This window comes from Pleurodeles waltl, chromosome 8 (assembly GCF_031143425.1).
Source record: "Pleurodeles waltl isolate 20211129_DDA chromosome 8, aPleWal1.hap1.20221129, whole genome shotgun sequence".
NCBI lineage: Eukaryota > Metazoa > Chordata > Amphibia > Caudata > Salamandridae > Pleurodeles > Pleurodeles waltl.
In genome coordinates this window covers 1,161,128,725-1,161,141,350 of record NC_090447.1, presented here as the reverse complement: position 1 = coordinate 1,161,141,350, position 12,626 = coordinate 1,161,128,725, and the positions used below count along the sequence as shown (strand labels likewise).

General features: G+C 42.6%; 1 protein-coding gene across 2 annotated transcripts in view; it reads right to left on the bottom strand.

Moving 5' to 3' along the window:
- Positions 1-12,626, bottom strand: part of LOC138250476 (purine nucleoside phosphorylase LACC1-like) — a 72,057-nt gene that overhangs the window by 53,146 nt on the left and 6,285 nt on the right. Inside the window, exons 2-3 of one of the 2 annotated variants that reach the window (XM_069205398.1) lie at positions 11,544-11,680; positions 7,289-7,868 (exon numbers count right to left, since the gene is read on the bottom strand). In XM_069205398.1, the coding sequence (XP_069061499.1) occupies positions 7,289-7,835 (547 nt within the window). In that variant the 5' untranslated portion in view covers positions 7,836-7,868; positions 11,544-11,680. The remainder of the gene's footprint in view (positions 1-7,288; positions 7,869-11,543; positions 11,681-12,626) is intronic. The other variant, XM_069205397.1, reaches the window with a different exon arrangement.

Genomic DNA, 12,626 nt, shown 5'->3' with positions numbered 1-12,626 from the left:
TCCCGGGGTGTAACGCCAATACAGAGAACTTTATGCCTATCAATTTCTTTGAGTTATTCATGGATGATGTGTTTTTGGAAGAGATTGTTGAGCAGACTAATTTGTATGCGGAGCAGCATTTGAGGGACAACGCTGCTAGACTTAGGCCACACTCTAGAGCTGCCCAGTGGATTCCCACAAATTTGGAGGAGCTAAAAAAGTTTTTGGGTTTGACTTTTTTGATGGGGTTGATAAGGAAGCCGTCACTGGCTTCTTATTGGTCTACTAGTCCCTTGATGGCAACAGCTATATTTCCAGCTACCATGAGTCGTAATCGGTATTTGCTTCTTCTTAGGATGCTGCATTTTGTTGACAATGCATTAGCCTTGCCACGAGATCACCCAGATTCTAACCGTCTTTTTAAGATTAGGCCTGTCCTTGATCATTTTGTAGATCGGTTTTCGGAGGTCTATGTTCCAGGCAAAGAGATAAGTGTGGACGAGTCTTTGGTCCTCTTCAAGGGTCGTTTGGTTTTTAGGCAGTACATTCCTAGCAAAAGGGCACGATATGGAATTAAATTGTATATGCTGTCTGAAAGTAGGACAGGATATGTGTATAGTTTCCGTGTGTACACTGGTAGGGATTCCAATATTGACCCCCCTGGTTGTCCTCCCACTTTTGGAGTTACTGAGAAAATAGTGTGGGATCTTGGTAGACGACTGTTCAACAAAGGTCACCATTTGTATGTAGATAACTTCTACACTGGTGTGCAGTTGTTCAAGGAATTGTTTAGAGTGGACACAGTTGCTTGTGGCACAATCCGTTCTAACCGGAAAGGCTATCCAAGGGAGCTTGTCTGTAAAAAACTTGAGAGGGGACAGTGCTGTGCCTTGCGGAACGAGGAGCTGCTAGCTTTGAAATTTTCAGACAAGAGGGATGTCTACATGCTAAGTACCATCCATGATGAGAGTACTTCCCCTGTGACTGTTTGGGGCCAGGTTGCTGAAGTGCGCAAACCTGTGTGCATTTTAGATTATAATAAGCACATGGGAGGTGTAGATAGAGTTGACCAGAGGTTGGAACCTTATACTGCTATTCGTAAGTCTTATGTTTGGTATAAGAAGTTAGCACTTCACCTCTTCCACTTAGCAACCTTCAATGCTTTTATTGTGTTTAGGGATAGGTCTCCAGACTCAAAGATGACATTTGTGAAATTTCAGGAGTCAGTGATAGAGAGCCTTATTGTGGTGGAACAGGCCAGAGTTCCTAGAGAAGCAGTGGTGGAGGATGTGGCTAGATTGAAAGATCGCCACTTTGCTGAGCACATTCCTCCCACACCCAAAAAAGACTTTCCAGCTAAGAAATGTAGAGTGTGTTTTCGAAGAGGTATCCGGAGGGAGACTCTAATGTACTGCCCAGATTGTCCTTCAAAGCCTGGGCTGTGTGTCGGTGCTTGTTTTAAGAATTACCACACCCAGAAGAATTTCTGGGAACAACCATGAGTGTAAACTCATGTCTGTTTTGCATTTTCATGTGTTTAGTTTCATGGTTAGCATTTCTGTCATGTTGTTAGTTAGAGCTTTTGTGTTTGTTGTTTTGTAATTCTTTCTACTTAGTTAGGGGTTCCTCTGTTAAAAAAAAAAAAAATATGATGCCATTGTCTGTGGAGTGGGGCTTGGCTGAGACTGTACATATTGACTTGATGTTGGCTACTGCAACACACTGCAAGCCAAACACCAGTCCACACACTCCCATCAGCTGGTGTGATTGTTGTATCAGGCATGTGGGCGTATGTAAGTGATGGGCCCTTGAGTGGCGCTGTCTGTCGATGTGAGTGTTGTAATGTGCTGGGCCCGTGGCTGGCGGTGTGAATGGCCTTGTGTGTGTCATGTATGAAAGTTGTGTGAATGGACTGTAAAGCGGTTGGTGCCTTGTCGCGGCTTTACAGCTCACGAGCTGTGAGTCATTGGTTCAGTTTTTTGCCTTTCAGTTACTAACAGTGCTTTTCATTTTTGTGAAAGCTCTTGTTAGTAAAATTTGATCCACTGAACCATCACTTACCCTCGTGCCAAATCCAACCAGTATGTGTGGTAAAAATGACCAAACCTGCTCCGCTGTAATCAGGCGTCGCAGCACACCTATGACACGCTAGGTGCCTCAGGTGGGACCCCGATGATGAAGCATGCCACCAACTTGGTTGGTGGGTGAGGGGTCTTTTTCACATAACCTAAGTGTGTTTCTTTTCAAAATTTTAGTGTTTGGCACATCACGGACGTATGTGGGCACATCAAAACGATATATTACAAAACTACCTGTGTTTGGGGGGGGGGGGAGGGCACCTATGTTTTTGGTCCTGTGTGCGGCCTTCATCTAGGGAAACCTACCAAACCCAGACATTTTTTAAAACTAGACACCCCAAGGAGTCTAGGGAGGAGTGGCTTGCGTGGATCCCCCAACATTTTCTTACCCAGACTCCTCTGTAAACCTCAAAATGTGCTTAAAAAAAGCATATTTTCCTGACTTTTCTTCGTACGATCACCACTCCAGCACAAAATTCCTACTCCCCAGTGTTCCCCTCAGTCTCCCAAATAAAATGACACCTCACGTATGTGGGTCCCCAAAGCAGAGTCAGTCTAAAGATGTATAAAAGAATATGTCCTTATAAACTCGCAGTACTATCCCCTGTATCTCTACAAGTTTTGGGCCTTATTCTGTTGGAGGCACCTGGCCCACCCACACAACTGAGGTATCATTTTTATCGGGAGACTTGGGGGAACGCTGGGTGGAAGGAAATTTGTGGCTCCACTCAGATTCCAGAACTTTCTGTCACCGAAATGTGTGAAAAATGCGTTTTTTTAGCCAATATTTGAGGTTTGGAAAGGATTCTGGGTAACAGAACCTGGTCAGAGCCCCTCAAGTCACCCCATCTTGGATTCCCCTAGGTCTCTAGTTTTCAGAAATGCACAGGTTTGGTATGTTTCCCTAGGTGCTGGCTGAGCTACAGGCCAAAAACTACAGGTAGGCACTGTTTTCAATGAAAAAATGTGATGTGTCCACGCTGCGCTTTGGGGCGTTTCCTGTCGCGGGCGCTAGGCCTACCCACACAAGTGAGGTATCATTTTTATCGGGAGACGTGGGGGAACGCTGGGTGGAAGGAAATTTGTGGCTCCTCTCAGATTCCAGAACTTTCTGCCACAGAAATGTGAGGAACATGTATTTTTTTAGCCAATTTTTGAGCTTTGCAAAGGATTCTGGGTAACAGAACCTGGTCCGAGCCACACAAATCACCCCATCTTGGATTCCCCTAGGTCTCTAGTTTTCAGAAATGCACAGGTTTGGTAGGTTTCCCTAGGTGGCGGCTGAGCTAGAGGCCAAAATCTACAGGTAGGCACTTTGCTAAAAACAGGTCTGTTTTCTGTGATGTGTCCACATTGCGCTTTGGGGTGTTTCCTGTCGCGGGCGCTAGGCCTACCCACACAAGTGAGGTATCATTTTTATCGGGAGACGTGGGGGAACGCTGGGTGGAAGGACATTTGTGGCTCCTCTCAGATTCCAGAACTTTCTGCCACAGAAATGTGAGGAACATGTGTTTTTTTAGCCAAATTTTGAGGTTTGCAAAGGATTCTGGGTAACAGAACCTGGTCCGAGCCACACAAATCACCCCATCTTGGATTCCCCTAGGTCTCTAGTTTTCAGAAATGCACAGGTTTGGTAGGTTTCCCTAGGTGGCGGCTGAGCTAGAGGCCAAAATCTACAGGTAGGCACTTTGCTAAAAACAGGTCTGTTTTCTGTGATGTGTCCACGTTGCGCTTTGGTGCGTTTCCTGTCGCTGGCGCTAGGCCTACCCACACAAGTGAGGTATCATTTTTATCGGGAGACTTGGGGGAACATAGAATAGCAAAACAAGTGTTATTGCCCCTTGTCTTTCTCTACATTTTTCCCTTCCAAATGTAAGACAGTGTGTAAAAAAGACGTCTATTTGAGAAATGCCCTGTAATTCACATGCTAGTATGGGCACCCCGGAATTCAGAGATGTGCAAATAACCACTGCTTCTCAACACCTTATCTTGTGCCTATTTTGGAAATACAAAGGTTTTCTTGATAGCTATTTTTTACTCTTTATATTTCAGCAAATGAATTGCTGTATACCCGGCATAGAATGAAAACCCACTGCAGGGTGCAGGTCATTTATTGGCTCTGGGTACCTAGAGTTCTTGATGAACCTACAAGCCCTATATATCCCCGCAACCAGAAGAGTCCAGCAGACGTAACGGTATATTGCTTTCGAAAATCTGACATTGCAGGAAAAAGTTACAGAGTAAAACTTAGAGAAAAATTGATGTTTTTTTCACCTCAATTTCAATATTTTTCTTTTTCAGTTGCTATTTTCTGTAGGAAACCCTTGTAGGATCTACACAAATTACCCCTTGCTGAATTCAGAATTTTGTCTACTTTTCAGAAATGTTGCGGTTTATGGGATCCAGCGTTGGTTTCATGCCCATTTCTGTCACTGACTGGAAGGAGGCTGAAAGCACAAAAAATCGTAAAAATGGGGTATGTCCCAGTAAAATGCCAAAATTGGGTTGAAAAATTGGGTTTTCTGATTCAAGTCTGCCTGTTCCTGAAAGCTGGGAAGCTGGTGATTTTATCACCGCAAACCCTTTGTTGATGCCCTTTTCAGGGAAAAAACCACAAGCCTTCTTCTGCAGCCCATTTTTCCAAATTTTTAAAAAAAAATGAAATTTTCACTGTTTTTTGGCTAATTTCTTGGCCTCCTTCTGGGGAACCCACAAAGTCTGGGTACCTCTAGAATCCCTAGGATGTTGGAAAAAAAGGACGCAAATTTGGCATGGGTAGCTTATGTGAACAAAAAGTTATGAGGGCCTAAGCGCGAACTGCTCCAAATAGCCAAAAAAAGGCTCGGCACAGGAGGGGGAAAAGGCCTGGCAGCGAAGGGGTTAATTATAATGACTGGGGATGCTGTTGCTTTACAGTTTGTACTTGTTATCAGAGAGAAGGGCAAACAAATGTATTTTCTGAAGGGTGATTTACATTTCCTCAAATAAATGAGATGCACTCTGATTATGTATCTATTGTGCTCTCTGAGACAACATCCGTTTCATATCAGCAGGCTGGTTCCTCTAAAAGAAGTCCAATTTAGTTATTTTTCTAACAGATGAAATTATCAACACAGTTTGCAAAACTCGAGTAAATCTCTGGTTTTCCATCTGACACTGGCACAGTGTGTTGATGTTATCGTGCTGTTTGGATTCTGCATTTATTTCTAGCAGAATGCAATCACTGTGGGCTGTATTGCAAGATTCCCGGGATGGTAAGTTACTGACAAGGAGCTGAGGAGACTGTGGCCAATAAATGTTGATGCTCACATCTAGATTCTTTGGGAGTACAATCCCCACACACAGTTCCAGATACAGGCCACTCCTGCTTTAAATGCTCGTCATGTTGCTGGCTATTGTATAGTGCCATTTAACATTAGGACAGCACCAAATCACTTTCTTTATATGGGCAGCCTTTTCATTTGGGTCTGGGAATTCGATCCATTGGCTGCACATAGTTGATTGGTTTTCTGTGATTGAGAGTTGTAATGCGATAATATGAAGTAAGCTTTGTGTTGGTTGGTGAAGGTAAAACAGGTTTGAGCCTCCTAAAGATCTTTGTAGTGTTGTATAGCAATTGATGTGCCAAAATACGTTTTTAATTTGTAGTCAAAATGAGCCGCTGATTGTCCATTGCCTGCTCAACGCAAAATGCCTTCTAGATGGCATTGCTAGCTAAGTGGATAGGTATGATGCAATGTGTGTGTGGTGTGTGTTTACACTAACTTTATCTGATTGGTTCTAAAACAAATGGTGTCTACAACAGAATGCTGCTGAGGTTGTAGTGTTAAACACTGGCTTTGTGTTATGTTGTGAGCATGACCATATCAGAGATCGGTGAATTTGAGAAAGGCAAATTATAAGTCTGAGGTTGGGGGGGGGGGGGGGGGGGGGGGGGGGAAGGTGCTGTGTCAGGAGTGCCACTGGTAAGAACACAAAATTGTCTAATATATTTTGCTGGAAATTTGTTGCCACCTATGCTGTAGTATTTATTAGTGTCTGGCAGTAGGCCTTTGAGATTTTTGCAAGATTATAGGCATCTCACGTGCTCTCCTAGCCAGAGGTTCAGCGGATCACCGAGTGTGTTCACAGAACAGGAGTGTAGTCACAAAAAGTTTATTATTTCACGTCAACATGTGCAGAGGCTGGATACTGCCAAATAAGGGAGATTCTGCCAAATGAGTGAGATGATGGAGCAGCAGTCAAAGTGGTTGACCTGCAGAGGCTACAGAACATTTTAAAGGGAGAGAGAGTACACAGAGCTGTATGTTTGACCAAAAGACTATCTGAGTGAGCAATCAAAATTGGCAACTTGACCGGAGTCTCCTAAAGGCCCAGATTTCACTGATGCCAAGGGGTTGAAAGAAGCCAAATTTAGAGCAGAAATTCGTGCCCCAAGCCAATCTTATTCTATCGAGCACTCACAAGGGCTCACAATCTCACGGTGTGCAAGCCTTAGAAGGTCACAGCTCAAACCCTTGCCAGACTGACACTATACATGTGAGGTGAGAGAGGCAGACCCATCAACAGGTTGCTGCCCTGACAGCACCAGACTGATCACGCACAACTCGCAATCCATCAAGTCCTAACTCATGCATGTGAACCCAATGCTCGCATTCAGATCCCAGAGCCTCTTGCCCTTTCTTGTTCATAAGAAGAGGCATCCTTTCGAACCATTAAAATTTCCTCCCAGGCGTTTTCACTTCCATTCCAGTAGGAAAACTACATTTCAGGCATAACAATCAGGTAAAAAAAGGGCAAGCATGAATGCACCATGTACAGTGTTTCATTCCTTTTTGTCTGTTTGCGCTACAGAAGTATTCCATACATGCAGAGATACGCAAAGCATGCCCTTTCTTTCCCCATATCCCCGTCTTTCTAACATATGGCGAGAAACTCTTTTGTGTATCCACTTCTACAATGTTTATGTGATGCTCTTCTAAAGACACCTGTGTGACCGTGTGATAGCTTTCACAATCTCCTGCTTGTCAACTACCTCTGTAAAGACACAGACTGTGTTTGAGATTCATGGCAAGTGTGAACTACCCACTTGGAATAACTGCACACTATTGCCATGGGGCTTCCAAATGACCCTATCCTCCAGCCAGAATTAGGTTTGTCCAACAGAGCAAAGATGCGTGCGGTAGAATACTGCTACAAGGCGAATGAATGCACATCACTACCTGACTTACCTGAGATTAAGGAGGATTTCAGAATCGTAAACTCGCCATTTGACTGCAAACTCCCCATGTACATACGAATGTCACTGTTGATGAGATCCAGTTGCTGGCAAGTGAGAACGTCTGAATCACCATGTGCATCCCCACTGTCCAAACGCAAGATCTCATATCCAACTTGGTAGACGTCAGTAAACAGACAATTAATGTACACCTGCATCACAGCTTTTCTATGCAATGGTAGTATGATTTTTATAACACTTGAGTTTCTCTCATCAAGTTTCTGTTTAATTGTGTACAGTGTGGCTGAAACACTTGAATTGCTGACCAGTTCAATTCTTCTGCTCAGTCCCTGGAAGCTGCGAATGGCGTGCAAGAAAAGGTCTCTGGCATCATTAGTGTCACAGCCAAATGTCTGGCAGTACATGATGTAAACAGCAGGATCCTCCACTGGGCACTGTTCCCCAACAATAGCCATGGCTCTGTGTAAAAGTGCCTCGATGCAATTATTTTTCCCATTCAGTTCTGTGCTGAGCAGGTCAATCAAGACTGCTTCAGTCATTTTCCGGCAACAATAGCAACCACGACAAGAAACCTGCCAACATAAAAAAAGGCAATTAACATTCCTGATGGTTTATTTTACCCCCAAATAAAATATTACCCTGCCACCGAAAAGTTCAAGTAGAGGCTGTACACGGATACTTATAATCATGAAATCATTTTTAAAGTGAGAGCGCTACAGGGAGGCCATTTAGATGTCTGTCCTGGAGGTAGCCAGCTGAAGGGAGTAGACAATAGTCCAGAAGATCCCGTCCACTACCTTGAAGCAAACATTCCCAAAGCATGGTTATTTGAAATTTTGAGAGGATGTGTTTCATGGGCATTGGTGATAGTGTTCATATTCTTAGGCACAAGCAGGAACACAGTTCTGACATACCCGGTAGTGTTCCTCCCTTGCATCTGCATGAGATGAGAAAGTTCTTCAGCCTCAATCTGTCCAATGAAAATTCAATAGACAGATGGTACACTATCGCTAGATGTCTGATTTGCAGTCACCAGATTCATGCAACCAGCAAACACGACCCATAGTTACAAAACGGCTCTTGTGCAGTCTTCTTCAATACTCTAGTCCAGTGCTTGAAATGGAAAAATTAAAGTGCAGGTACTCTGTGCCGGAGTACCTGCTTGTTTCCGAAAAGTCCCGGTACTCTCCAATTAAAAGTATTAATTTTTTCTTTAGATGTGCCGGTTCTCTCGCTCTCAAAATAAACAAGTGCCGGTACTCAGTACCTGCCCATTTAAAGCACTGCTCTAGTCACATAAACAGATTTACATTTCAGCATAGACATACTTCCTTGGAGCAAACTGTGTACTAGTTCAAAAAGCTGGTAAGTTATTTAGCTGGAAAACAGCAAACGCAGTGAGCTACACATTTGTCTTTCATGGTCACACGGTTGACCTTAATGGCTCCCATTTTGGCAGGACTCACATGTCCCTACTGCATAAAAGTGTCTGCAATTCAGACCACGGTCTGTTTGTTGTACAGCTTCATTCCTTCGTTTGACGTCCTATCAGAGCTAGGTAGAGCTGAAACAAGGTCAAATTAAGAGAAAGCTAGACCTAAACGGTAACCAAACTTCAGGGAATTATATTCTGTTTGTTGCATGCAGAAACATTACGTGGTGGTAAAGCATCAAACAGTGTTTATAAACAGTTTGATCAGTACCCAAGATCCGATAACGAAACTACTCTCTGATGCAGACTCAAAACAAGCCCCAAAAAGAGTCAACAGATCTGGTGTTGCCTGCCAGCCTTTTGGATGTCAATGCTTGTTTTGTAAAACTTTATTGTTGGAAAAGCTGCTATGTACTCAATCTAAAAAAAAAAAAAATACAAAATGGCTAAACACAAAAATATTTTGGTCTCAAAATAAATCAATCAATCACACTCTGCTGTAGTAGTCCATTGCACTTAAAAGGAATGACATTGTGTTTGCTCCTTGTGAATGGCCAGAATGCCAATAAGAGACCACTGGTAATAGATCAATGGATAAGAAGGGCTTGCTGAAAACAAGTATTGAATACATATAATTTTGGTCAAATCAAAATGTCTTGGCTAAAGCCAGACCTAAAGATGCACAAAATAATGATGACACTTTGACTGTGAGAAGTTAAAAAACACACAGTCTTTCTTTAGGAGGAATCCTACATGTTGGGGAAATTAAAAACAAAACAAAATGTAACTTGTAGATGATAATCTAGTGAATATGAGGGGACTCCAGACCAACCATTACCTCATTCAGCTGCTGTTTGCATCCAATCATCCAGAAACCCCTGGTTAATTTTGTTGCTAGAAGGCTGCATACTATTGCAATTTGAAACGAGCTAATGTAAGCATTATTCTGTGCACCGATACAGAGAGGGGCTTACTTTGACCTAGAAATTTTATCAGGGACACTCCGAGATTAACGTTCTCTTGTGGCTGATTTTTGAATTACCTCAAATATGGAGCCTCGGTGTGGCGCACTGATGTACGGATAATAGACACACGATGTCTGTAAAGCACACAACTATTGGCATATGAAATTGCTGAATGTTTTGACAAAAATGTTCAGCTTATTAATAGGTTCACATATGTTTTGGCAGAGTTACATGTTAAACCCTGTGAAATGCCAGACCAATATCTTCACTGTCAAATCAAATTCGATTTCTTACATAGGCGCCTCTATGTTAAGAATGGAGAGAGGAAGAGTACGATAGCCTGTTCTTCAGCAATCTTAAATCTCTGAGAATTTCCTGTCCACAGTCAGGCTTGCTTGCTACTGATAACAACTTGAGTCTGGTTCTGCTGTGAAAAGCGCAGCGATAAAGTTGTGTGTCAATGATCTGAAAAGCCCTTATCCTCACAGCCACTACCTATAAGGTTTCAAAATCTATGCAGATGACACAAAAATGTTTTTTCCTGATTCAGAAGAAAGCATTAAATCTTCAACGGACTCCCTTCTAGTTCCACATCTCATGGCAAGTGGTTTGCTAAAATTAGGACATGTCCAAAACCTTATTTCTGGGCACCACCATTAATATTTCTTCTGAATAACTCACCAAACTGGGCTCCAGACTGCAACGAGTAAAGGTTGAAAAATCTAGGACTGATACTTGACAGAACACTAGACTATGGGAAGCTGAATAATGAGAAATACTAACACATTTAAGTCACAATTGCTGCCCCTTGTAAATTTTATGTGACTGAAATTTTGCAGCTCTCACTGCATGATGTCTTTGGACGATGTGTAACCATGGCAGAGTGAGTCCTGCCCTGCGGCATTTGGAACCCATTCTCACATACCTAGAAGGCCTGCCCACTGTAGTCACGTGCCTAACATGACCATTTAGCCTCTTCCTGGGGCAGACCGTCTTTTCTGGGTCGCAATTCTGAGCCGAGTCCATCATGAATTACACTGGCCTTTGGAGTGCGGGCTGGGTGCCTGCTGAGTCTGGCACCCACTAGTTGGTGCACTTTCTGCATCTTCATGACGTTTAAACCCTAATTCGTGAAAAGCCAGTACTTGTCCTGGGGGCTCTCAGAAAACTGTTGTGCCAATGCAAACAAAGTAGAAAGCCCACCCGTATTTATAACGCCACAAAAAAAACATTCAGTTTTTTTGTGTTTGAAGATACTGTGAATCGTTTTTAACATAAAACATCTGTAGTTTTAATTGTGGCAGTTGAGCACGATTTGTATTATATACTATAGTGCTTGCTGTAGAAACAAGACAACATTGTGAAACCTGATGTAGTCCACTGGTGATGTACATCTCAGCTGACAACGCCTGATTACAGGGGCAGGGAAGACATTGATAAGAAGCCTCTGTTATCGTGCCTCCGGCACTTCGTATTCCAGTTAGGTCAATTACAACCTGTTTACAATAGGATCATCATCATTGTGAGACCTTCAGCGTACTGAAGGAAGTTTTACTTGTGGCTGTGCTCTACTATCGATGCTGACTTGTTTAAGCAAAACTGCAACTTTATGACAAATACTTTTTAAATAAAAAAATAAGCTGGTTGCTGCAGTTTCATTCTTTACAGCTGTCCATCAAAGCCAAATAAAACAAACATCACAGAAATAAATGACTATTAATTTGTATGCCGAACAGAACATACAGCAGCAAACAAAACATGTCAATGTACTTTCATTAAGTCACGTCATAAGGTTCATAACATATCTCAATTATGCACTTAACTCTTAAGTTTTGAAATAACTAACTCACAGGCTCTTATAAAGGGGGAGATAAGTTTGCTTTCTTCTCGTGCAATTAGTACAAAATCTTCCAAAATTGATCCAGGTGGTACATAGAAGGTGTCACTGGTTCAGGCAATGCAGGTATTACCTCTTTTTTCCGTTCCCCTAAAGAGCACAAAAATGGGGATACAGGGGACAGAGGCAAGCAAAAAATGACACCAGAAGCAAACAAGCATTAGAAAAGTCAATAGGTCTGGCTATAATATGCCAACAAAGGCACACAACATTTATACCATTATTTGTTTGCACACTGTACATGCTATGCTTGTATGTCTTAGGACAGCGATTCTTAACCTTTAGACAAGTGTGGACCCCCACGAAATCATTATTGAAGCTGGGGACCCCCGGTCTAAACAATATCTAGGATTTGAACCTCAAAAAAAAAAAAAAAAAAAAATACAACTATACTCCTAAAAATATTAAACCAAGCATACTCCAAACAGATGCTCACATATTGAAATACGTAATTTAATTCAAAAGCAAATAAAGAAAAAAGTTTTACGTTTTTAATTTTGCCTTGTATTTGATTTGCCTTTGTTAATTTTAATGTTATGTAATTTTGTATAGCAGTCGCTGACACCCTGAGTAGGCCTCATGGACCCCGAGGGGTCCTCGGACAACAGCTAAAGAGCCACTCCATTAGCAACTTAAAGCCAGATCTGTTGGCTTTGCCCATGTCTGGTGCCCAATGCAATTTGTCATTAGAGGGCCTTCTTGAGTTAGGCACAGGACCTTTAAGGTTCTTGCAAAAAGAACCAGTAGCCGTTAACATAAGTTACCAAACAAAAGTGATGTAATGGGGATCTGCGGCCACCACCCCATTGGTCAAGGAAGCCGTGGGTCAAACTCTTTGCGAACCACTGCCTTAACCTCTTCACCTTTCTTTAAACCATGCCCCAACCCTCTATAATATAAAAGGCATTCCTTCCAGAGAGTCCCTGACTGACACCTTCTGTACTTGATGCCACTCATATCTACTGATTATGCTATTCATTATGAATAGCATCCCGATTAGGCCATCATGCGGTTCTAGGTTTACGCCACTGGATTC